The sequence below is a fragment of the Lepeophtheirus salmonis genome, chromosome 7, assembly GCF_016086655.4.
Source record: "Lepeophtheirus salmonis chromosome 7, UVic_Lsal_1.4, whole genome shotgun sequence".
In the NCBI taxonomy this organism is placed as follows: Eukaryota; Metazoa; Arthropoda; class Copepoda; order Siphonostomatoida; family Caligidae; genus Lepeophtheirus; species Lepeophtheirus salmonis.
Genome location: NC_052137.2, coordinates 13331994 through 13359689, shown reverse-complemented (window position 1 = coordinate 13359689; position 27696 = coordinate 13331994). Strand labels below are relative to the sequence as shown.

At 30.7% G+C, this 27696-nt stretch overlaps 2 protein-coding genes across 2 annotated transcripts; one reads left to right on the top strand and one right to left on the bottom strand.

Moving 5' to 3' along the window:
- The first annotated feature begins 1816 nt into the window (after window positions 1–1816).
- LOC121121206 (uncharacterized) lies at window positions 1817–6853 on the top strand. The gene is made up of 2 exons (XM_040716081.2): window positions 1817–2364; window positions 2487–6853. The coding sequence occupies exon 2, from the start codon at window positions 2706–2708 to the stop codon at window positions 6261–6263; it is 3558 nt and encodes a 1185-aa protein (XP_040572015.1). The 5' UTR covers window positions 1817–2364; window positions 2487–2705; the 3' UTR covers window positions 6264–6853.
- A 1799-nt stretch (window positions 6854–8652) lies between these two features.
- Window positions 8653–22107, bottom strand: LOC121121207 (carbohydrate sulfotransferase 14). Its single transcript, XM_071889995.1, has 5 exons — window positions 21974–22107; window positions 21835–21918; window positions 17667–17812; window positions 9292–9405; window positions 8653–9209 (listed from the first exon to the last, which is right to left on the bottom strand). The coding sequence occupies exons 1-5, from the start codon at window positions 22094–22096 to the stop codon at window positions 8762–8764; spliced, it is 915 nt and encodes a 304-aa protein (XP_071746096.1). The 5' UTR covers window positions 22097–22107; the 3' UTR covers window positions 8653–8761.
- Window positions 22108–27696: the final 5589 nt, after the last annotated feature.

Here is a 27696-nt window from a genome sequence, read left to right as displayed (position 1 = left end):
TGTTGCGTTTCTTGTATCTTACATATATGTAATTCAATACACCCTTGGGATTTTAAAAAGGATCTCTTTGATGATAGGGATCACTGTAATTGGAGGAGTCCATAAATTGTAGGTGCAATAAACTTACTTATGTCTCCAGAACAAAAAAGATTTATCAATGCTTTGCATGATGTCATGAAAAGGTCATGAGAAGCATGACAGATTGTACTTGTAAGCTATTTTAACTTTTGCTGTGTTTTCTAGTCAGCCAAAGATTTATTAGAGAAGTTTGGCTCTCAGTCCTCCAAATGAAGGTCCAGGAGCAGTGACGCAAAGTGATCCACAATTTTTACTCACCTCAAAAGATGTACGTTGTGAAACGTCTACAGGGTAGCAGGGGCATCAAATATGATCCATGTGGTCATTAGAAGGTCACAAAAAGGTCATCCTGCGCGTTCTCTGCCTTCCGTCGTCGCCTGGACTCCGTGATTGAAGCTAATGGTCAAATTACTATTGTTAAAAAACGTTTGTAGGTCAGTGGCGCAAATAGTATGGATTTTTAAATTGAGGACATTTTGGGGTGACAGAAAAGTATCCCATTATTCCCTTTCTACGAGTGCCACTGAGATAGGTTTCATTCGGGTTTTTTTATGTATGGAATGTATAGCTATAAAATGAGTTGTGGTCCTTAAAACCTATGTGTATAAAGTTAACTATTAAATGAAGGCATTTCTAAATATTACCTATATGGATGTATATATATAAAATATGTTATCTCTATGAAAAAACATAACATACGATAAGATATTTTTACGTTAAGAGCCATATTGAGTGCTTTGTACAAATAAGGATATTTCTCAGAAAATGTGTTGGGATGTTCCAAAAGAGAACACATCTTCAAATAATAAGTAAATAGTATATGAGCCGCGGCGTTTGTAGGGTTATGTATTTCTATAAATATTTTTGGAGGGTGAGTGTTAGGGACTTGGTTAATGGAATTTTTCCTTGAAAAAAAATCCAAAAATCTATTGTTATTCATTTACAAAATTATGGAAAATAATTTCAAAACTCCATTAGTACTGACAGAGATTTTTTTTTTTTTGCTGTAAAGTATAACTTGCCCGAATGGCAAAAATTCCTTGGTTTTTTTTTTTTGGGGGAGATAAACCTCCAGTCCACCTCCTCCGGACACCCCCGATGAGGGGTATTTGATGAAGCAAGAAGCTTCTTGTACTTAAATGGATTTATAAAGGATACCCCCTCCTGTACGGCGCCCATGGCATAGACTGTTTACCTTCATTTGTTTAGGGATTCCAAAAATGGGAGGGATTTGAAAATCATAGTCTAAAGTAGTACCATTTCATGACTTGAGCAAGTGACGTCATTATTATTTTTATTTTATTTTTGCATAAAAATAGGAAAGCAATTGGCTTTTCCCTCCTTTTCTCGCTCCTTTTTCGAACCATTTATGTACGTACATGCGATGTAGGTATACCTCCATCCTCTTTTTTTATTTTTATCTCCTTCTATTCTCTAGAATCAACAAATTATATCGTATTCCTTCCTATTTCATGTCGTCATGATGTCTCTGATTCATGTCTTGATGTGAAAGCCCCATCTCCTTACTCAACCTCCTACTAATAATATATCATTTATGAGTATATTAAATAAATACAATAGTTGATGATGTGATCATCATCAACTATCCTCTTCTTCCCAAACTAATAGGAATAAAAGTTTGGGGAAACAAATAGGCAATAATTATATATATATTACATCTAGCATCATATACCTAACACATGTAATAATGTGAGTGAGCAGCTCCTCGTCGTCTTTTACTCCTTCTCTGCATTTTTCTAAAAGAAACGTTTCTTCCTCTCTCCACATTCACACACACTCATAATAGTCGTCAGATCTTGGACTCTTTTTTGCGTGTTCTTTGCTATATATGTATATGTGCCGTAGACGTATTTAACTAAGTGTCTCCACCACTAGTCCGCGAGGAAGGAGAGGAGAGAGTCGCTACTCCTCTTCAATAGTTATAGACTACTATATACATAATATAGTAATCTATTTATTAGTATTACTATATGTACACAATTTTGCTGGCACTTTTATGAAACTCGACCCTTGAGAAGTTTTTGTATTTTAATTATATTTGTTATTTTTTTTTTTTTTGAACAACGACGACATCAGTTTTAGAAGAAAAAAAAAAATTCGTGGCCACGTCTCAAGAATTTTTTCTTCCCCCCAAATCATTAAAATAAATTCTTGAGTAGACGAGAAATCCTCCTCCTTCAATGACAAGAGTCCAATACTTCTTGCCTCGTCAAAAATAACTCTCTTATTTTCCCTCACTCCTTGTCTTTTGTAAACTTGATAAAGGTAAATATGAATTTCACTATTAAATAAATACGTTTATTCCATATTGACTCTGATTGATAATTAATATCTATTAATAAAATACTAAATCTACCATTTCTATTTGTATCTCACTTCCCTTGTAGGCCCATGATGAAACAAAGGATGAAAGTACTACTCTAAGGAATAACTGAGTTATAAATCGTGTGTTGAAAAAACGCGTGCATATTTCAAAGACTACATAGAATCCTTCATACATTTGGTCTCTGGCAGCGAATATAGAGTCCAATATGGTTTGATTAATACACCATCCAATATTGCACATGACTAGGAATCATCAACATACAAACAACAGAAATTGAACTATGATCAATCCTTCATCCTCTTCACATCTCAAAAATTATCCATATTTGTTTGTAAAGGACTCATCAGAGTCAGAGTCTGATTATTTTTGTACTCTTTGTGAGAGCCACATCAAAGAAAAAGAACACAAGAGTCATTTATTTGAAGGTGTTCACAAGGGCGAAACTCTTGGGGATTTCTTTGTGCGTGCTGAAGGGCCTCATAGCAAGGGAAGTCCACACTTTATTTGTGTCATTTGTTGGTCTAAATTCAATTCTTCAGAGGACATTCCCTTTCATCGGAATACTTGTTCATCCTCGAAAATGCCAAGCTCTACTTCAATCAATGTGACCTCCATACCTGTTCCTCAGCAGAGCGTGAAATTAAATGAGGAGGAAGAGGGGTCTAAAAGTGAGGAGAAAATCAAGTCAATGGATACTTCTTCTACTCTTGCTACAATAATTGATGCGTTGAAGCCGCCATTGGGCCAATCTAGTTCCTCTTCTTCCCGACGACGAAAACAGACTCAACCTCAACAACATATCTCTCAAAACACCCTACCGGTGTTTCCTCCTGCGGAAGAGGACCAAGACTCTAGTAATAATAAAAATTGTATGCCGTCCAATGAGATATTGTCGCCAATGACCACCAACTGTTTTCAGTGCTCACTATGCTCCGTTGTTTTACCCTCTACGATCTCTTACATTCAACATTTAAAAAGTTTTCATCGTATTGCCTCAAATGCCTTTGACAATAACTCAAATTGTCCATTGTGCTTGACATCCATATCCCTACTAGACTTATCAGATCACCTCATGACCATCCATGGTCTCGTTCCTCAAACAGCAGTGAACTCTCTCATCCTTTGGGTTCTCACAAATTTTCAAAAACAAATAAAAAACAATAATAATAACTATAACGGGTCTCCAAAGTCATTTATAGACGAGGATATGGATGCTTATGGAAAGAGCCTGTTGCAGCACCAATTAAAAAACTCGAAGCCCATAATGAGCTCTAATCCTTTGATCCCCATTCCACCCCCTCCTCACACACTCTTACCCCCACTACAAGCATCTGGAGCATTACCAACTCAGCAACATCTCCTAGCCGCTGCTATATTGATGAATGGTGGAAGCATGGATGGAATTTCACCTACTCACCTTCATGCAAACATCCTCCCAGCATCAACCAACGAAATTAGTATAAACGACAGCAATAATAACAACTCTCCTGTATACAAAAACAAACTTTCCCTCAGCTCAATTGTCGGGAAATTGAGTCGTACTCACGTTTCAAACAACAAACAAAGTTTTCAATGTTTCTTATGCAGCAAATGGTTTGCTCTCCTCCCAGTGAAACATATGAAACTGCACATCCTCAAGTTTAAACAAGAAAAGCTCAATTATACAAATTTAATCAATGGTCAAGTGGTTTGCCTTTCTTGCTATTCGATTTTCAACAATCCATCCGAGGCAGCAGTTCACTATGAAAAACATCATGGAAATAATGTGGTAGGAGAATATTCTCCAAACGATGTACAAGAATTTGTGAATAAGCAAAATAATTATCCTCATTACCCTAAATCAACATATCAATTGGACCTCTCAGAATCATCTCCACCTGGCCCTCCAATCAATTTACCACTATCCTTAAGTATGACAGTTGGGCCTCCATTAAACCTAGATTCTTCAAACTCAACCAATGAGCTCTCTCAGACAACTCAGTCTTTTTCACTTCAAATCCCTAAAGGTGTTGAGTTAGATAACGCTGGAAGAGTCAAATCTGGAAAGGTACGTAAGCAATGTGAGCTGTGTGGGGAATGGTCTAACATCAAATGGTTTTTTAAACATATGTCGGAAGTTCATCAAGCTTTATTCTGTAGATGTTGTCGAGAGTATCTGCCAATTCCAGAGCAGGAGGACCATCGCCGATGGCATGCTGAACCTCCATATATGGGGCAAAAAATACGTATTGAAAATGGAAATCCCATTATCATTGATCGAAAGGAAAGAGCTTCTTTAACTCCAATAGGATCTCTGGCCCCCTGGGGAGGATCATCTGGTGGAATGGTTGTTAAAGCTATGGATGAAGCTAATGGAAATGGGAGCATTATTCAAACAACCAAAAAAAGAAAACCCTACGGATCTTCTCATTTTACTACAAATGAAGTCGGAAGTCCAATCAAAATTATGAATTTGGATAATCCTGGTCAAATTAATTCTCACAAGTCAAATTTTATTAGCTCTGCTAATGGAAATAACAATAATACCAAAGATACATTAATGCCAAAGGAAACTTGTCCCGTTTGCGGAATTTTAATAACTTATAAAAATTTAGCTCGGCATATAAAATTGCGCCACAAAATCAAATACAAGTTTTGCCACAAATGCCGAAAATTAGTACCAAATAGCACTTATGATGCTCATAAAGCCTCTCATTCAATGGAGCGAGGCAACAGTAATAATACTAGTAATAATCAGATTTCTATACCCAATCCTCTTAACCTTATCACAAATGAAGTTTCTATTGTTCCAACTTCAGTTCCCTTGATAGAAAATAACTTGATTGAAATTAAGAAACCAGATATTAGCCAAGAATTGATGGATTTGTCGCTCGAGAGCCTTGGAAAAACGGATATTCAAATCGGTGAGGAGAGTGGTAGTTCTGAAATCATGGAACATTCTGAAGATAGTCCAATTGGGGATGGAAGAAAATCTGAAAGCTTTAGAGCCAACACTTCAAAAACAAAATTAGAAAGCCTTTTGGGTAAGGAATTTAAACATCCTCGTAGAAAGTGTGCCTTGTGCGGATACAGTGTCTCTTATTCCAACTTCAAACGACATTTGCGAAATGCTCATTTATCTGAATACTTAGAGGTTCAAAATAATCCTGGGGCCTTTAAAAAAGCACTTCAAACTCTAGCATTAGAGTCTGAAGAGATGAATGCTCTCCCAGGATCTGATGATGAATATGGTTATGAAGAAGAAGAGGAAGAAGATTTCATTGAAGGAGAGGAAGATGAGTCAATGATCCAAAAAGTTGAATGCCCCGAATGTGGTGATAGGATCTTAGAGGAGTTTTTGCCTCGTCACATGAAAATGAATCACCCATCGGATAAAGAAGATGAAACTAACAGCGATAAGAATGAAGAGACACTAACAGATGCAATAAAACCTGAAATCATTGATGAAAATTCACCAAAAACTCTCATTTGTCCATTTTGCTCATTACAATCAGAAGATCCTGAATCCCTCAATAAACATACAAAGTACAAGCATAAAACGTCCATTAAATGGTGTGACGTTTGCTTAAAGTACTTATCCAAAAAGACATTTAAAACTCATCGTAAAACTCATGGAAATGAAGTCGGACGAGAGGATGATGTAGAAAGTTCTCTTCTAATTAGCACCTCTGCAGATGAGGACGATAATCAAAACTTAGAAGCAACAAAAAAAAGTGTTTTTACTTGTCAGCACTGTCATAAAATTTTCCTAGCGATGGAATCTTATCAAACTCATATCAACGAAAATCACCCTACTGAATCCGAGCCTGAATGCAGTGATAGCGTTGAACAATCATAGTTTATTTTATTTATACGTACACAATATATATACATACATATGGACCTACATTTTCACAAACGATTTTTACTGTAGTTATGTTTTGTTTCAATATAATGTACTTTTTGTGAGATATTAATCATATTTTCCCATGTTTTTTTAGTTTTTTTTATCACAGTTTTTTCTTGTATATCACTTGTTTCAAATCAGTACCTTATATTTAGTCTAAATTAATACTAAATTGTCCTTAAGACAATTTTTACCACTATTATTCCCTTCAACTTGTCATCAAGAGTTCAAGTGCTGAATATATGACTGGAGAACATTCTTTTATATCCTATCTTGAACACTTGTATATTGCTCAATACGAATTATTCTGCTGTTATAATTAATATGAAATCCGTTCATGCACATAATATGTAGATTGGTAATAATTATATTCTAGTTATTTTCCTTACAATTACCTAGTGAAATCTTGTAAATGTTAATTAAGCTGTAACCTTACAATTAGTTGAAATAGTGAATATTTTATTAAATTAAATTTTTGTTCGCCATAATTTGTAGTTAAAATAAAATAGTATTTATTTACCGATATATACAACATACATACATATTCTACGAGTTTGTTTCATATTCACGGAACAGCATTGAATTTATTACTTTTTTGATTCGCGCAACCTTTTGTTCATTTCAAATTTCCCTCCTATTGTCAAGATGGATGCCGGTGCTACATCATGTCCTAGCTTTGATGAGGCACTCTTTGGAGAAGTTTTCATCCCGGATTTAGGATCTGAGGTCACTACAACGTCCTTTGATATGATATCTTCGACAACAGGGCCACCAATACTTCCAGACAATGCAGGTGATGAAATACCCCATGGAATGGAGTTATTAGACTACATATTGGATGATAATGACACCTCTGACTTGACAAATCGTAGCCACCTAATTGATTCTTCCTCGTCGATGGATGAGGCATTGGATTCATCGTTATTGACTCAAGATCCGAAAAAGTTTCAAATACGTATTAAACCCACGAAGCGAAAATACATCAAGATGAAAAAAAACGACAATCACAAGTCCAGTTTCTATTTTAATGTGAAGTTTTGTCGCTTTATTTTTAGTACCAAGGAATTTAATTACAACCTATCAATCAGTTAGCTTAGAAGAGACTTACATGTCTCCAGTTTTAGAATGTACATCAACATTTTATTCTTTAGAATTATCTTGGAACTGTTTTAATATGTATATTGAACAGTATGTGGGTATACCTACTTCAGTTAAAAGTAATGTCTCTTAAACATGGTTCAAATTTGATAAAAAGCTCAACTTTCTAGCATTACTAATAAGAAATATTTATAAGTCATTTAAGTTTTTGTTTGAAAGAGTACATTTATTCAAGAAATTTCTCTAATCTGGTATTTTTCGTTAAAAGATTGTATTAAAAAATAGTATTTTGCAAATATTAAAGCAAGTATAAATCCATCAAATTTATTATTGGTATACTTAAAATTATTTGGATCTTTTTATTCATTTTGGAAAATGTTTCTTTTTTTTCTTTTTTTTGTAAAATGATATTTTAAAATTATCTGTTGAAAGATCATGTTACATATTGAAACCGATATCCTTTAATATTTATTCAAATAATAAGATCACATAAAAAAGTAATTGGACTTTCTATCACAGCATCAAAGTAAACGTAGTTAAAAGTTCCGAAAATATATTCAAAAGGCCTAGAGGAAGACCACGAATCTATAAGACTCCTCAAGACAGACCAAAATATTATTATTCAAAAAAGGATAAGGCATTAATGAAAAATTCATGTTATAATTTTGATGCAGTGAATGAACATAGATCATCACTTAAAATGAAGAATAAGACTAAGGATAAAATGCGAAGGGAATGTGTAAAAACCTCTTTATCTAAGATTAAGTTAATTGTACCGGGACTAAATCAAAAAACAGATAAGGCAACTGCTATAGAAAATGCTTCACAGTATGCTTTATACTTAAAAAAGCAAGTGGGTGATTCCTTTGACTTGGAATTTCTGGAAATGTTGAAAAAAGAATCTTTGGGTAATATGTTGTGTTCTAATATCGAACAATTGAATAACAACTTTTTTTAATCATGGATTTTTGTATAAATTCTTTTCAATTTTCATAAAGTATATATTTGTATGTATTATTAAAGTTGAATTAATTGGGAATGGTTTCCTTAGCCAATGAAGATTTGAATTTAATGTCCCTGGAAAATTATGTATAGATTAATAAATAATTCACTCTTATTAAATAAAGATTTCTTATAGTTTATCTAATGAAATTCATTTGAATGTGGCAGAAAGTAAAAACAATGCATGTTTCAATGAAACAAAACAATAATTAATCTTTTAAATCTATAAATTTCCCAAGTACCTGTTTAAAAATATGCCTATATTTCTAAAGTAAAAAAATAGGTTACAAAATCTGTTACGAAATATAAGTATAGCTAAAAATTAGATATCTTGTTTTCACATTTATGTATCAACCTATAAATAAAAAAGGGTCATAGTCAAAAAGTAAGAAGTCTTGTTGGTAATGAGCTAAGAGCTTATAAAACAACTGATTTTCTAGTTGTGATAGATACTTCTTTGTAGCAGTGAATTCTTCTTTTTCTGACCGATTTATCCTATGTCTTTCAAACAAAGAGATTTCTTTTGTAAGGTTTTTCTTGGTTTGTATATAGGTAAAGTCCTTCATCATGGTTTCAGTCTTAATTATTGCATCATACTTTATAGAGCAAGGATCACATTGAAGGGAGTATGGAGTCCAATGGCTATCAATAGAAATGGAATTACCATTCACAATATACTGTACGAAGTCATTAAATGATGGAATTCTATCGATGGTCACTTGATTTTTGACTTGATTATGAATAAGAGGAATAAATTTTCTTCCTTGGAAAGAGTCCGGATTATTTTTAATTCGATCTCTGAAAATAATTCAAAATGTGTACATATTATTCTGTAATATGAAGTTTATTTCAATTTTATTGAACTTAATCAGTGGTATACCTGTAAGCTGAAACAATTCTTGATAGGGGATGACGGATTACCATGAACTTGGTCGTTTCCCTTAAGCTTTCTGTTAGCTCTAATTCTGTTCTGGGAGCCATGTAAGAATTTAATCTGAAATATATAGTAATTATAATCGAACTTTAAAAAACAACAACTAATTATAATTTGGATTAAAATAGTTACATCTTATAGAAACCACTTTAATTTTACTGTAATCTTTAACTGCTTAAATGTTTAAATTCAACAGATTTTTATTCAAACACTACTTTGTTCATTATTACTAGTGATGTGTGATAAGAAAAACTCGTAAATGGTTACTCGAGTTGTATGAAGTAAACAAAAAAGACACTAACAACTAGGCTCGTGTGTCTAAAATGCAATTGTTTACATGTAATTCGTCACAGATTATGTTTCTTTTCTTTTTTGAGAATATTAAAGCTTGTAAATCCTCAAGACGTATTTTTATTATTCGGGTTCAAAAATTTTGCGTCCACAAGAGGGAGAAAACTACTCCTTCATCCGAGCCGGTTAACCATGTGAATCTTATTATTACTAATCAGAGAAAGAAGAAACAATTTTTCAATGGCAAATTTTCAATAATCCTATATAAAATATGATTTTTGACTGACAAATTTGTTTACGTGCAAAAAGTGTTCGATAATGTCAGGGGCGTCCGCAGACGTTGGACTCGAGGGGTTTTTTAAACTCGAAAATACTCGAGTATGCTAAATTCAGCTCACGGCACATCATTAATTTTTACAATCTTAATGATGTAGTTTCATAATAAAAAGCTAAAACTGCGGAATACGCATTTTGGTAAAAATGAATTAAAACCAAAAAAGGAATTTGTTCATTGAAACTTATCTCAGTTTTTCTCTCAGTCATAAGAATTCTTAAATATCTGGGATTATAGTAATTCAGGACTACGCTTCAAACAATCAAAAAACTCAAAGTAGGATTAATAAAACTTATTTAAAAGTGTTTTTATGATTAGAAAGTGTTTTTATTGATTCTGTATCTTGTTTTGAACTCCACATATATTTATTTTAGGTTGAATAATGATGAAAAATCACACTCTTCTTTAGACCCTTATAACATATTCATAATGTATAGGGACGAGAAATATTAAAGCTTCTAATATAGAAAAGTATTCAATGTATAATTAAAAAAATATAATTCTCCAAGGATTTTTGATACATTTTATATTTTTTAAGTGATCCCTTCTTTTAGGGTGGTATACATACAAATAGGCAACATCATCATAATATTGTTTACAATTTCAATGCCAATTTCATGACGTCAAGTACCGTAATAAATAATAATATCATAATACAGGGAGTTCTAGTAAGATTGAGGGGCTGAGGATTCTCGGGATTTAAAAAAAAGGTAATTTGTTAAAATTCAGTAGCAGATAAATTTTTCATAAAGAAAAATCCTGTAGGGGCCCGCTGCTGTTTACCTACTACATTATATTAATAGGATATAAATAACTGTAAGATCTAAGAAAATCCGTCCTTACCTACATTATTTTTATATTTTCTACCTAATGAAGCTGAGTTAAGGAAAGAAAGAAACTCGGGAGAAAAAAGAGTTTTGATTAATGAAAAGAACTAGGTCTTTTGTGTTCAATTAATTAATAAGTTGTTTCCTAAAGAAAATAAAAGATTACCAACTTCTTTAAAGAATAATAATTTTTCTTTTGAGTATAGCTTATTTATATAACATACCTACATGCAATACATAGGTATTATTATATGTAGTAATATATCACGAGTTTTTTTATCGGCTTATGAGTATTATATGTATATGAATTCTAAATAGAATCTTAAACCTATTTTTTTAAATCAAATTCTATGAATGGTATAATAAATGTATGAATTATTACTTCTTCCATTCGATCGAATCCATAGAGATATAAAGTCTCTATGATGTAACGAATCACTGTTGTGTTTGTTTATTATTTAAAGTACTACAACGGTAAAATATTCGAACTCTATGCAACTCTGTTGGGCTCAAATAATGATCAATAATGAATATTAACTTTTGATGTATCCTGATAATTATGTGAATCAATTAATGAACACTTGATTATTGCAATTTGCGACAAATAATGAAACATACTAACTTTTAATTTTGGTGTAACATGGCTGGGAATCATAATTAATTACATACTATTGGAGCATAAATCATCATCAAATATGTTTACTATTAAATTCGGCAAAGTTGTCCTTAGGCAAAATTCCATTCGGCAATGTGTCTGTTCGGCAAAGGGGCTTTCAGCAATAAAGGTTTTCGGTAATGTGTCTTAGGACCTTATAATTATTAGTATATAGAACTATTTTCTCAATATTTTCTTTAATTTTCTCAATTAATATGACCATTTTCAATGTGATTTCCCTCTCCATCCTTAGCCCGAGCAACGCCGGGTAATCCTTAGCTAGCATGTATATATATATATGTAAATGAGAATGTGTGTGTTTAGATGTCCTTTATACGTTCCCACACCGTTGAACCAAGAAGGCTGAAATTTCGGATGGGTCCCTCTTTTGAGCTTTTACAGCCAAAGACGGGTGTGTAATAAGGGGAGGGGCTTATCCTATACCCAAAAAGCAAAAACTTTTTTTTTACAGCTTCGGGAGGCTAGATAGGAGTTTCAGCTATTTATGAAAAAAAGATTGGCGTTTCAAAAAACAACTATACGAATTACTACGTTTTCAAAATTTATTCAAAATCAAATAAGTTATGGGCCAAAAAAGAAATTGGAGAATATTGCAATTTCATTTATTTCAGGTGCAAAAAAAATGAACTTCATATGGAATTAGTAATAGAATAAAGTTTGTAGAAATTTGTCTGGAGATCGATTTGCATATAAATTTGCAAAATAAAAATTGATGTTTAACTGAAATATCTATCATTGTCTGAATAATTTTTCAATTTTTTCTCGTTGTTTTTTTTTTTTTTTTGTCATCAAAAGTCAATTTTCAACTTTTTTAAAAGAAATGCCGTGAAACGATACATTTTGGACATAAAATTTAAGAATTTCAATAATGCAGTCATTTCAATTTCCGGAACATTTTAATACATAATTTTTGCAATATTTGCAAAAACGAAGCAGTTATTGAGGTTTACTTTTTCAAAAACATTATTCTTCAAAACTTTTTTTTTTGCAAGTACAAAAAAAATAATGGTAGGCTTGTGTTTCTTTTACAATTCCAATAAATAGTATTAACTTTTTTTTGCAAAATTAGTGTAAAAAACCTTTTTGCACTAATTTTGCAAATTACATTACTTAACCGGATTGATATAGTGTGAAGAATCCAAGAGAATTAGAAATATAATTCTCAGGATATTTTTCGACAACAACGAACCAAAGCTTATTTATGTTAAAATTCTAAATTAAAACGATTTACTATTAAATATAAATATATAATAGGTAGATTTTTATTGTAAAACCTCCTTTTATAGAACATTTTTTTTATTGTTTCTGTCCATTTGATGTAAATATAATCAAACCTGAATCCCCCTTTGACACTCTTGAAAATGCAACATATAATTGAACATGTGAAAATACTAATTTTGGTAAATATAAAGCAATTTTTTCAAATGTTTGACATTGTGATTTATTAATTGCCATTGCCATTACTAACTTGCCCTGTTCTTTCTTCAAACATAATGAAGATACATATTAAGATTAACTCACTTATCCTCTTACACACATTCATATATATAAATTATTTTAATTATATAGGATATATAATTATTTTCTGAATAATTTTTTTATTTTATCAATTAATTTGACAATTTACAATGAGATTTCCTGCTCCCTCCTTAGCCCGAGCAACGCCGGGCAATGCTTAGCTAGTTAATTATAATTCAATCACTCAGTCATTGGGAAGATGGTTCAACAGTTGGTTCTAACCACTATTAGAACCGTTGTAACCACTGATCGAGTTGTAAAATCAAACCAAGGAGGATGGTCAGAGAGATATTCTGATTATTGAGGTGTTTCTACCCCAATAAAATTTAAAAGTACTGTTGATTAAAGTGCAATCTTAACACAATGTGTGAATATATAAATTAATATAATCATCCAAAATGAAATATATATACATATATAAACTTTTTTTCATTAGTTAAATTACACATTGGTCTGGTGAAGGGATGCCTGTTTAAGAGAGGGATGATTTTAGACCATTTTCATTGTAGTGAGGATGGTATCCCCCTACAATTTGAATACTGGTTGTAACAAAAATCTTGACAATCGCCCAATAAATCACGGCGTTATTTCACTAACACAAAAATATAGAGTCTATTTTGTTGTCCTTTATCAATCTTTGGATTTTTGGGTTGAATATTATTCGTAATGTTTTTCAAATGGATTTGTGCTCCTTCTATGATGTAAGTTTCTCGTCCAATGACGAAACCATATTGAAAATTATAGATTCAGAGATGATAATTAATTAATGAACACTTAATCATTGGAATTCGCGGCAAATAATTAGACATATTAGATTTTAAAATTCAAATAACATGAATGGGTATAATAATCACATCGTATTAAAGCATCATAAAATATTCTTGTTATTATATTTGGCAAAGTGTTCTAGAAACGACATATTCACCTGTCCACTGAAGTATACATCATGATTCATGCATTTCATTACTCACAGTTTTTGTTTCTTTTTGTGCAATATATTATTTAATGGATAGGCGTCCCTTGAACATGTCGTTTCCTTTACAGTATCATGCAACCTTTCTTCTAAAAATAAACCAAAAAAAAAAGGCCCGAAATCATTTATTAGTCATTGAAATAAGTCAACTATACCAACTGATATTTACCTCTTAAGTTTTACAAGACTATGATTGTCATATTATTTTCCTCAACTTTATAATTGAATTACATATATTATTTTTAAGCCAGCAGGAAAAGATATTTTTTTTAAGGGAACAACTTCACTTTTCCCGGAAATGTATATTTTGCAATATTTTCAAAATTTTACCACTTGTTGCAACTAATTCCTTTGTACTGAGAGTTACACAACAAATATTTATCCCCAATTAATGAATTTTAAACTTTGATTAATTATATAAACAGATAGAAAAATAATTCAAATAATATAAGTTAAAGCAAAAGTTTTCCCATTCAAGAAAAATATTTTTTTCACAAGTCCAAGAGGAGTCACTAAGATTTTTCACATTTGGCACACACCCTCCTGTCTCAATAGCTATGTCAAGTAACCCAGCTTATTTATGATAATTGGATTGTCTCTATATATCATGAGTTGGATAAGGCCGGAAAATGAGAAGGCGTTGCCTCACTAACACAGAAATATACACTGTATTTTGTTGTCAGCTGTTGATGTTTCTACATCTCCTCCTATAATTTGTGTACCGCACGTTGATTGGATTGGTTGAAATGAGTTGTTAGGTTGTGAGCAATACTCAACAATTACGGAAAAAAAATTCCGTTGTTGGGAAGAATCGGCCAACTACCAACTGATTTTGTATCTGTTCTGTTACTTTTTGGATGTGAGGTTGCGAGATACAATTCATGTAACGATATTTTAATTAATCGAGATATTTATGTATTTATTGGAGGATATTAATTGCATTTTTTCAAGTGCCTGAATAACAGTATCTGAAAGTATTTTATCTCTTCTGTTTAAAGTGTATGCATGCATAAATATTTAAAGTATGTAGTATATAAGCACAAATTGAGGAGAACCCTTAACCAAATAGACCCTAAAGGTTAATTACTTTTCATTAATTCTTCGTTTATATTCGTGTAAATTACAATCATAAGATGTATAATTTACATATTATGTAGAATGTTCGTACATTCATTAGTTTCCTTTTTAGCCCTAATTAATCAAGGTATAATATGTACACCTATTGATGGGCAATTAATGGATATTAATTACTTTTTTTATCCACTTATTTTATAATAGGTTGGAGAAAAAGTAATTTCGTATGTTTTACTTTATTTCAATTCTTTATTAGAATTGTTACAATCACCGATTTAAACCAAACATGCCCCTTTCTGATGCCAACGATAATCCAACTTCGTAATCCCATTCTCGTAGAAGCCCTTGTCCCTATTGCCAAAAAAACTCAAACAACCAATTTTCACAGGAAAATTCACCCCAAGCGAGTTGGCCATAGACAGAAACAGGTGGTAGTCACATGGTGTCCGGTCCGTACTATAGGTTGGATCTATACGAACTTCCCATCTGAGCTCTCAGAGCTTCTGGCACGTTATCAAAGATATGTGTGGCCTAACGTTGTCTAGATGAAACAAAATAACTCTCATATTTGACCTTCTTTTTGCATCCAGCCATGTTTAAATGTTTCAAAACGGTTTTATGATCGATGTTCAGCTCCAGGGCGATGCTACGACTGCAAACATATCTTAATATCTTCCATGATTTTATCGATATTTTTGACGAGAAGCCTGTCAGTGTATGGCACACCATTCACCTCCTAGAACAAAATTACTCGAACCACTGTTGTGCAACACGAACCGAAATAGTCTTGTAAAATATGGTGAATTTCTTAATTTGAGATCTTCATCCTCGTCTGACTATAATTTGTAACTGAATCGACCAAGCGCAATACTGTCGAAAAAGTGTTTGTATTATATACTCGCACCTTTTCAAAACTTTATCATACCATCCAATTTGATCAATAATGAAGAATATATACTTTGTTAAAAAATGGGCAGGAAATTCAAAATTACTTTTTCTCCAAACTAATATGTATTAGGATTATTTTTCGGGATTTTACACCTACGGGAAATTCACAGGAAATATTTATATTCCCTGGAAATACCGCCATGCAATTATTTCATTATATAAGTTTCATATCATTATATATAATATACAAAAAATTGTTTTTTCAAAATTTAGTTATTTTTTGTTGCAGGTCAGATCGGGTTACGGAATTAGGCTCTAAAAAGCAAGCCAAACTCTATTAATAGAGGAACATGGGAATTTTAAATAAATATATATATAGATATATATATGTATAAGAGGAGACAAACATATCAATGGGGAAAAAATTATCTCCCTTTATAATGGAAGGTATAAAATTGTCTAGTTGCGCAATGAAGATGTTTTGATTCGTATTTTTGTTTCGGATGGGATTTTACTTTTTTCTAGATCAATGTTACACTATCCACATGCATTTTATAAATAAGTTACATCCTTAGTCATTTTTAGATCAAGGATGAATAGATGATCATAATTGTGGTAGGGTGTGTTCCTGCGATTTTCCCAGGCTCAACTTTATCAATATTCTCAACAAGTACAAATTTTAAGACAAGGAGACATAATTGATAAACTTACCTTTATGTAAGCAATTAAATCTCAAAGTGTACACCGTTAGCCTCCACTATGGCCTCCATCACAGGCCTGAAGGGCTTGAAGGTCTTTTTATAAAAAAAAATTATTTTGAAGGTATTCTTCCCTTATGTTGCGACATGTCAGTCCACTCCTCTACAGCAGCCTTTAGGGAATCCACATTCACAGATGTGACACAGACCTTCCACTTGATGTCACTGTAGATCCTATAGTCAAAAGCCTTGCAGTCTGGTGAGGACGAAGGCCGTATTGACCAGAGCCAAAAATTCGCCAAGTTGTTTTCAGTTTTTTGGCTTCCTCTCAAGGCTCTTGCTGTCTTCAAGTTTTTAAAATGGTAATGAAACTCTAGGAGAAGAAAACACTGCAGGAGATCTCGTCACTTAGAACTAATTCCTGCATGAGGAAGCTATGTAATAAGATTTCTCCTCCATCTCAGTGGTCCTTGGTCTGATGAAGAAATTTCTTTCACATGAATTGTTGGGTTTTATTTCCCTATCAGTTGATAATACAGAAAATAATGGTTAAATATTTAGTTAGTCAAAGAAACCTTTCCAAGGTGTCATACACGATTCGCTGAGACACGCTGTAAATCTTTTTAAGCTTAAAATTTATGTTTTCTTAATAAAGTATAATATTAATAATATAAGGTTATTTGTGAGTAAGCTGAAAAAATCGGATCAAGATGTTAAAGCACCCTTATGATTTCAACAGTAAGTTAAACCATATTTGTGCTCCATGTATTTTTTTAATATGTACGTTATTTTGATGCTCTACAATACATTTAATATTATTAAATATCATATTTAATAATTATTTAAGAATAGGAAATACATTTTGATTTATTCAAAATTTTGACAGGTTAAAAATATGATTCAAGGTTGCTGTATACACGTATTACATCCATTTTTTATGTAAAACATGTATATAAACTAATTAATTATTCCATAGACTTCTATGTCTATGAGAAAGTTCAAATCCTACAAATAATAATTAATTACTTAATATTGCCCTTACTTATAATATTCCTTTGATCTAAGAATATATATGTTATTTGTGAGTCGACTGAAAAATTCAGACCAAGAGGTAGAAGCAGCCTTATGATTCCAACAATATGTCAAACCATGTTTGTGGTCCACCATTAAATGTGACATGATGCGTTTCTATAATAATAATAATAAAAACAAGAATGAGTTAATAAATATTAAAAAATATTCCTAAATACTTTCTGACCATAAATTAAACTTTTTAAATATTTATGTGTGTATTATTTTTTTGAGATTTCTCAAGTCAGTTTCATCATAGAAGAACCACTTTGTAATACTTGTATAGACGCGGAACATTTTTTAGTGTATCATCTAAACCTTTTAATAATTAAATATGTAGTTTTCATGTCAAATGAAGTTACTTAAATATTTCATTTATTCCAATTTTTACTCATATTGCTATGACTTATGAGTACAGAGAAATAAATCTATAGGGGTGACAAGTAGTGTTGGATCTGTCCTAGGACTGATTTCCTCATAAATTTGCCCCCTCTCAGTCTTTTTTTTTTTTATCAATCCGATCCTTTTTACCATTCAGTGGTCCTAAGGCCGATACGTCGACATTCAGTCCGACGGTCTTAGCATTCTTTTTATTTTATTCACTCATAGCTAGAATTGACAAATATAAAAAGAATAAAATTATGAATTATAGCTAAGATGTATAATACGTGATGATTATAATTTCTAGTTAAACGATCTAAGAAAAAAATTGGCAAGAAAAAAACAAAGGAAATCTGACCAAGTAGTCCATAAGAATAAATATTTAATGAAAAAAGTAATGCCTTATTGTCATAACACCTTTATTTAATTTATATTTTTGGTCATTTATAGTTGGAAGCAAATATTTTCTGTAAATGTTAGTTTTCATGTTGATTGAGTATATGTATAATAGAAAAAGTCGTCTAATCTTATGGCGTACTCGTAATGTTATGTTATTTGAATTAGTTGTTTAAACTAAAATGAACGTATTATGTTTAAAAAAAAATAATGTTATCATTTAATAATGATTTTATTAGGTTTTATCTACATGCAACGTAATGAATTTAAGTTGTTTAAGGCCCCAATTGTAGTTTCATAAGGTTGACGCAAGGTAGCGCTCAAATCTATCGTCGGAACTCTTATAAAAGGGCTCTGATTGCTTATTAATATTTGATTAAAAGGTGTAGCTATACCTTAGTATTTATGGATGATAGTTAAAATTTCGTCATAGAAATAATTTAATGAGGGATTTATTTATTATATATACGACGAGAGATCAACAAGAAATTGTATTCCTGTCCTTTTGAAACGGAGCATAAGTAATGAATAACTTATTGCTTTGTTTAAGTATCAAAAAGTATGAATATGACAAGTACAAAGCAAAAAAAACTGAGGAACAAATGACATGTATGTAAAAGTTAGATCGTAGTTCTTTACCACCAGATAACTACTCCAAAAAAAAGATATGTTGCACTCATGTAATTGCAAGTTGGTGGGTTACTGCAACTATAAACTATTTTGTATATGGGTTATTCTACGTCAAGTGTACACACTTTTTTGCAATTTTTTGCAATTTTTGATGATTTTTGGTGAGCTGGATTTTCTATATAAAATAAGAGTTTACGATACGAGTTTAAATATAGAACAATAATAGCAATATGCTATAAAAACAGCTCTATATACTCTAAATAATGCTCTTATTGGAAGTGATACCATTAAAATCCCACTCTGAATTTTGGAAATGTTTGAAAAAATATATCGATACATGTTCTACGAAAATTAAAACAAAATCAGGTTTGCTGCTGGGTAGGGGGCCTATTTTGAAGGCTCCACCAGAGTCTCAAACTTTTATTTTTGATTAAAATAAGATTATGATTGAATATAAGTTAAAGTTTTGTTATCCCTTGCATCTTTTGACGTAATTTGTGTTAAAATCGAGCCACTATGAGCGGAATTATGGCACAACATTGGTCAAACGCATTAGGCCCAACTTTGAGCGGGCCTAGAACGGCCCAGGTGAGTCACAGAACCCTAATATTTCACAGACTCTCTTATATCATATAGAAATGCCATGCCGTGAGGGCGTGTACACCATATATGTACTTTATGGTTCAAATAAATCGTCCGGAGGCTATTTTTATAGGGTTTTGGAGGACCGATCCTGCAGGGGGAGGGGAGGGGGAGTCAGGTGACAAAAAAAATCAATGCTCCAGGTGACATAAGTAATTTTAGGGGGTCAAACCTTCTATAACTTATAGGGTGAAATCTTCTGTGGCAGTCTCCCAGACTATAAAGCCGGCCCTGCGTAAAAATATATTCGTTTTTATAAAATATCAATCAACTAGCTATTATGTTAAGTAATTAAATATTAAACACATTCTCGAACACATTTCTGTGAAAATGTTATTTAAAATAGAATATGTACCTACAGCAGTGCTAGCTACTTGATAAATTTATTAAGTAGGAGAAAACATTATTATTCTCAAGCTTGGACTCTGCAAAAATTCATTCAATTATATAATGATATGTCTATAATTAATTATTCCTTTTTTAACAAATGTAATGGAATATTAACTGGGAGATGAGTATTATAAAAGTACCTCCCCCTCTCCTTCATGATGCATTTGGAATATTTAGAGTATAAATATTCTCATCACAAAATGAGTTCCTACTTTTTAGAAAGTTACAATATGTTGATCTCCACCATGTGAACCCCGACAGCAAGGAATTATTTTTCATTATTACATATACGTATAGTAATACCCAAAAACGCATAATTAGACAAACGTGGAACGTGGATATAACGTGTAGTTGGAATTCGAACTGCTCGAAACAGGAGGTGTGTGCAAATGCTATGAACTTGCATTTTATTCCTTCCGTAAGTATATGTATGATTTTATTAATATATTCAAAAATAAGCTGAACCTGGACTGTTCGACCGATCATAATAGATAACCCAACAATTCATAGAATCTGTTCATCCACCTCCATGTCAAAGCTAAATTCGTTTTAAAACTATATTTGACCCCCAATGTCAGTATGATAGAAACAGAAGTTTGCAAGGTGGAATATTGCATTATTACTCTCGTATATTTATCTTTCATTCGTTTAAACTTTATAGTAAAAAAATTACCCCCACTTTTTTTATTAATAATTTTTCTGTACGATAATTCCTGTTTCCAAATGGCAACAAAATAAGTTTTTTCTTTTTTTAATCTGAAAATTTTTATTTTGGCTTCAAAATGATAATACACATTTAGAGTTGGAGTTTTGAAAATCATATCATAGAAGTGATGTTCCTCATTGTCTATAGACTGAATAAATGAAACTTCCGTATTTTAAACCCCAGTGATTTCTGCATTTTTTTGATGCTCTTTAAATTAGTTTTATTTAGTGGAGAAAAAAAGATATTTTAAAATTAACAACCTACAATTTCATAAAATATATTTTGTCGATTAAATTTTACATTGTTTGTTAGTTGATTATGTAATTAGTAATTGGCAATTCTGCAAAGGTCTTAATAATGTTGGTCTGTCCAGATAAAATCTGGTTTCAATTACGCAATTTAGACAAACTAAGGCAATAAAATTCTTGCATATCACCGGCTCTGATAACAATAATTTGTGTCCTCTAAGATCATTATTTGTCAAGTTATTTTCAAATTTCAAATTATGAAAATGAATTTAAAAATTGTTTTTTGAAAATAAAAAATTGAAGCAATTAGATTTTCATAAATCGCGCCAATAAAAAACCCAGAGCTAAATTTCAAGACGTTTATTTTTTTTAATTATTCGGTCAAACCATTTTTTGGCAATATTTATTTTCGGCGGCAAACGCATGTTCCTTACTACTTTAATAGATGATAGGGACGGAGTTTAGAAAAAATAATTAAAATGATGTCTTGCAGAGGCATTATTAAAATTGGGGACGTTTATTCAAGTAACAGTACAAAAAAAGGAAAAATGGACTGGACCGATTTTAATAACATGTTAAGGACCAATAGAAACTAATCAACGCATTTTACTTCTACTGTAAATGTTTTATATAATATGCTTCATTTAATTTTTAGATTGCAGCCTGAATAATATCATTGTAGAACATTGGTTCATGTGAAATGTGAACAGACCAATTATATCTATAGATCTGAACCAGAGTCCTACCTGTCTTTCAAATAAGGATCCATTTTTGGGTAGGTATTTACAAACCCTATCGATTCGTTCAAGTCTCTCTTTTTGAATTTTCTCCTAGTATAAATAAACATTATTAACAAATTATATCAAGGATAAAAAAAAACCTTACCTCTAAATCCGTGACATTCTTTATTTTATATTGTAGAGCCATTTTGATTGCAATGAGTAAGCCTACTGACAGAATGAAAAGCAAGAGAGCATTCTTTTTATTTGAGTCTTTGATGAGTCTCATTCTTGGACTGAAGTTAAAAATAAAACTCGGGAGAAATAAAAATGAAAGCCCGAAAAAGAAGGTTGAAGGCTTTTCTTCTTCTTACTCTACGTACGGGTAAAATAAAAGCGGAAAGGCCACTTTTCATCATAAGTTTGTAGTTTTTGATTTATAAATGTCTGCATTTAACGCCTAAAAGAAGTGCGGACATTTTCTATCGGATAAAATTATATTATATATGATTTCTATTGATTTTAACTTTTAATAAATTGTTTGATTCTCAACTAAAATATAAACTATTCTGCTGTGCTTGACGTTTCCCCTCTTGATGATATAACTCAAACATCAAGAGGTTCCTGATGGCTTAAAAAATAGTTTTTATATTTTTGAGTACATATTCATGGATGGAAAGTTTTTAAATTTGATTTCTTTCCATAAACTTTGACGATAAAATAAGTGCATCAAATTACTTGAAGTCATAAAAAATATTCAACTCTATGACATTGACGAAATTTTTTAAAAAGTTTAACTTTAATTTTCCAGGGATAAATTAGGATCTTCATGTCATAAAATTAAATGCAGTTACCTTTGTGAATTTCTTTTCCTTTTGACATTAAATGAAATTTAAAGTTTTTTTATATGACGTTGAATGTCAAGAGCCACATATATATGTAATGTGCACGGACTCTTAGCCAATAAAACAATCATGAATATATTTGATGATGATTCATGAACCAATACTATGTAATTATGATTCTCATTCATGTTACTTCCATTTTAAAAGATAAAATGTTAAATTTAGAACCCTTGTTAACAAAATTATGACTAACGCCTAATTCTGAATCGAATCAATTTTTAATTAATGCCCATTCAATTATTACAATCTGCAAAAAGGTTTTTGTCAGTGTCCCAGAACCACAATATTCAAATAAAAGAATCTTTCTTTCATAAAAGGACGCTGATTGTAAGATAAAAATGGGATGAACTTGATCAGCTTGGGAACAATCTTTTAACTACATAATATGTATGATTGTTCAATCTGATCTATTTTTGAAAGTAAATGTGATCAAATACACGATTGTGAAGTGTAATTTTGAAAAAAAGGAAATTACTTTAATACATTTTTCGTGTTTCTTATACAATACACAATAGATTGGTAGTTATTTTCTATTATTATTTTTTTCCAAAGCCCTGAAACATGACGATATTAATGCATTTCGTCACGTCCTTTACTTAATATTACGTCATTTGTCTTGAAGGAACTAGGTATTTTGTTCTAACATATTATGTTTGTTTTCTGTAAGTATGAACTAATATAATATATATTGAGTATGTTATTCATTGTGAATAATGAGTCCAATGTGAAAGAATATACAAAAAAAAAACAGACAAAATAATATCCTTAAATATAATGATTTCATCACAAGTACGGATATATAATTGGTGTGGAAAATTTGTTGGAATGATCTTTTTATTTAGAAAAAATACATTTTTATTTATTTTGCACTCCAAACACAATTTTGAATTTAAATTGATGATATATTCAATAATATTATCATTCAGGGAGTTTTACTATTTTGCCGCAAGACGGCGCCAATATTGATCATTTTGTAAGCAAACTAATAAAAGAAAAGAACGTTCTTGCTCCATTGTTATGTGACTTATGACTATTGCAGGGGTGTCTTCAGAGGGTTGACTTCTTTTTTTTTTTCCAAAAAATAAATTTTCCAAATTTTTTTCCTAACAAATTAATTTTCTGTGAAAGGATATGGATTTTTTAAATTTTTCTCCAAAAAATGTAATATTTGAAATTTTTTATCAACGGCTGTGAATTTTTGAGATCTATTCCAAAAAGTTCAATTTTTTTGGTAAATAGTAAAGAAGTTGTGAATTTTCTTCCAAAAAATTTAATATTTGAAATTTAATTTTTGAAATTTTCTTTCACACCATTTAATATTTGATTGTTTTTGTGTTTTGTTATGAATTTTTGAAATTTTTTTCCAACAATATTATTTTTTTTTTTTTTTAAATTCAAAAAACAAAAATTGACAGTTATCATTTATTAAAAATATAAAGTAGTCATTATATATATTTTCTAATAAGTCATGAAAAGATCTAAAAAAATATATTTATGAATGTATCAATACACACACATTGATGGAGTGACTTAAGTACTTTTTTTCCATGGAAGTATGTGTGTACGCTATGATTTCTATTTCTCAGATAAAATTTATGAGACTCATCTCAACTCTTTATATTAATAATTTTTTTATCATGAAATCATGCATATTCATTATTTTTATATTTAAATGAGAAGATATGGAGGGAGGGAGTGAGAAAAGGTGCTTGAGAAGAAGAAGATGGAATGATGATATCATGCACGAACGAGCACCAAACAAATTTATTCCTCTTTCTCAAATTTCTTCTTGTTTTTGTTATTATCTTATTGACTCCCCTTTGGTCTATGAAATAATTTAAAGTCATCTCATCCTTTACTCCTATACATAGAAGGGGAGACCGAAGACTATTTTTTTTTTACTCAATCACACCCAGCTGTTTTGACTTAAACTCTCTTAATCTTAACACAACATACTAATTTATTGTGTTTGTTATTGTTTGAATCTATTTCAATGTTGTACAGTCAATAGTTTTTCCAAAAATTGTATTTGAATGCAACGGCCCACGTATCCAGATAAGGTTCTAACCATTACAAATTTGAGTTATATATATATATTTTTAAATAAACTATATCAAAGGCGTCTGCAAGATTATAGTTTGGGCGGAGCTTGTTTTTTTGAAAAAAAAAAAAAAATTCAAAATTAGAATATTAAATTTTTTCAAAAAAAATTCAAAACTTCACAAATATTGACAAAAAAATGAATATTTTGGAAAACAATTTCGAAAATCCAAAATTATTCTCAATAAAATATATTATTTTTAAAAAAATTTTAAAAATCGACAGCTATTCACAAAAAAAAAATGTGGAAAGAAAATTCAAATATTAAATTTTTTGAAATTTTTTTGGAGAGAAACTTGAAAAATCCGTACATATTAACAGAATGTTAATTCTTTTGGAATTATTTTTGAAAATTAAATTTAAAATATTAAATTTTCTAGTAAAAAACAAAAAATTGTGGGGGACCTGGGGGGCGGCCCCTCCATCCCACACCGTGCAGAGGCCCCTGTATATAAATAATATTTCGTGATGAATAAATAATTATACTTTTCATGATGTTGAATTAGCACAATTCAATATGATTTATATAATAGAGCAGAATAATTCACTCTCAATAACTTCTGCAATCCCCAAATCAAGATAAAAAATATCCTTGATGTGAAAATTTATTGTTATAAAATAATAAAAAAGAATAGACAATGCGAGGAAAGTTGCAGCATCTGTTGCAATTGTCCCCATTGCATTAATATTTTCAACATTATATCTAATTTCATCCAATGAGAGAATTTATTTTATTTTGTTAACTAAACAAAAAAATATGTGTTCTCTAATACATGAACACCAAGATATCAAAAAATAAATCATAATTATCGTAATATCACAACTTTGTATTTAAAAAATATATATACTGAATGTAATAATTAAAATCTAGGAAAAAATAGGCTGTTAATTTAGAAATTATAAGATTGCATTATTTATTTAAACTTTGTAATAATTCCTTCTTTTTCTTGATTCTTAGATGTTGAAAATCTTTGGTAAGAAGTAAACATTCTCCGTCTTTTGCACACATTCCCAAAATATCAAGCTCTCATTCGGAGTGAGTTTTGAATTTTGTTAATATTATATCAACTAATGGTAAAAGAGTCCATCATTCAAACTATTTTATAGGGGCGACTTTAGGGGCGGAATGGAGGGGGTAGAGTCCTCGTAATCGAAGAGTTTTGTCGCTACCAACAAAAAATTATAACTCTGTAGAAAAATGTATATAGAAAAACGTTTAAAACAATTTATTCCCGTGAAAATTCATGCTCGGGCCAACAATTTTAAGCCTAAAATTGAAAAGAAAAGTTTTTTTTGTCTTTTCTAAAAAATTAAGACCATCACTTCTGGCATCCCTCCCCCCCCCCAAAAAAAAAAAAAAAAAAAAAAAAATCCTGCAAATGCTTTTGTGTAAGATACAGCTTAAAAACTACTCGAACTTTTTCTGATGATGAAAATATGAAATAATTGACTGACTACAAGACCTTGATTCTGTTTCTTTTAAAGAGAAAAGTATACGAGATACAATAAAGGTAACAACCCGTCCAGTGTTATTATAACAATAATTCTAATTATGACTAATAGTTATATTCTAATAGTAATTGGTTTATTAATTGTTTCCGTATTAGTAATCAGTTAAATTTACCATTAATACAGGATTATTGTTCGAAATTTGCTTAAAACGCTTATAAATTTATCCACAATTATCCGTCTAATTTTGGTTTCTGGAAATTTTTTGGAGAAAAATTTCAAGATTTAAATTTCATTTATTAAATTTCTCAGAGAAAAACTTCAAAATTTCACAGTTGTTAAAAAAAATATTAAATTTGTAGGAGAAAAATTTCAAGTATTAAATTTTTAGGACAAAAAACTACAGCTATTCAAAAAAAATTTTTTGGAAAAAATCAAAATCTATTCTTAAAAAATTTATTTTTTTGGAAAAAAATTCCGAAAGGCCACAGCTGTTTACAAATGAATAAATTTTCTGGGAAAAAAATTCAAATATAAATTTTATTTGAAGAAAAATTTCAAGCATTATAGTTTTAGCAAAAAAATTTCTAAAATCCACAGCCATTCACAGAAAATTAAATTTTTTAGAGGAAAAAATTTGAATAATTAGATTATATTTCAAATATTAAAATTTAGTAAAAAACAAAAATTCTTTTTTTTCGGGGGGGGGGTGCTTCAACCCCTCCAGTTTTTACACACTGTGGAAGCTCCGGATAGATGGTTTTACAAACAGAAGGCAGGATTGCGGTGTAAATTTTATGGGAGTAGCTTTTTTGATGTTCTAGAGAACAAGAAACTATGTTCAGTCTTCCCTACATAGTATGCATGTACTTACAATATCAATGTTAGTTAGTACAGCACAGCATCACAAGATGTTTCTTTGAAATAAAAAAGAAATGAAAAAATTATATTAGAGGTTAAGCCAGAATAATAATAATAAAATTTTCGACTATAATGATATGGAACCATATTGTGCGTCTCTTATTAGATTCACGTCTTATGTTTATACAATATACACACAATTTTATATGAAAAAGAGAGTGTGTGCTTGTCTTTGCCTAACTATAATATATAATCTGTGTATGCTTTTAAAATGTAAATCCCAAAAAATTAACCTTCTTCTAAATATTATGTTAGTAAAATAAGTTGAAATAAATTAATATTCTTACAATATTTGTGTAACAGAGCGTTAGATCGCTTATACAAAAATAAAGAGTGTATTTTGTCAATACTTCTCGGGGTTTTTTTCAGTGTTTCGAACGCTAAAACTTTAAAATTAGCTATAGTTTCCAACAATCGTGGATAGTTCCATAGTTAGGAAGAATTGCCTAACTAAATACTTATTTTGGTCTTTCCGTTTCTTTTTCTCAGAAAATAGTTAAATTTTTGTGAAAAA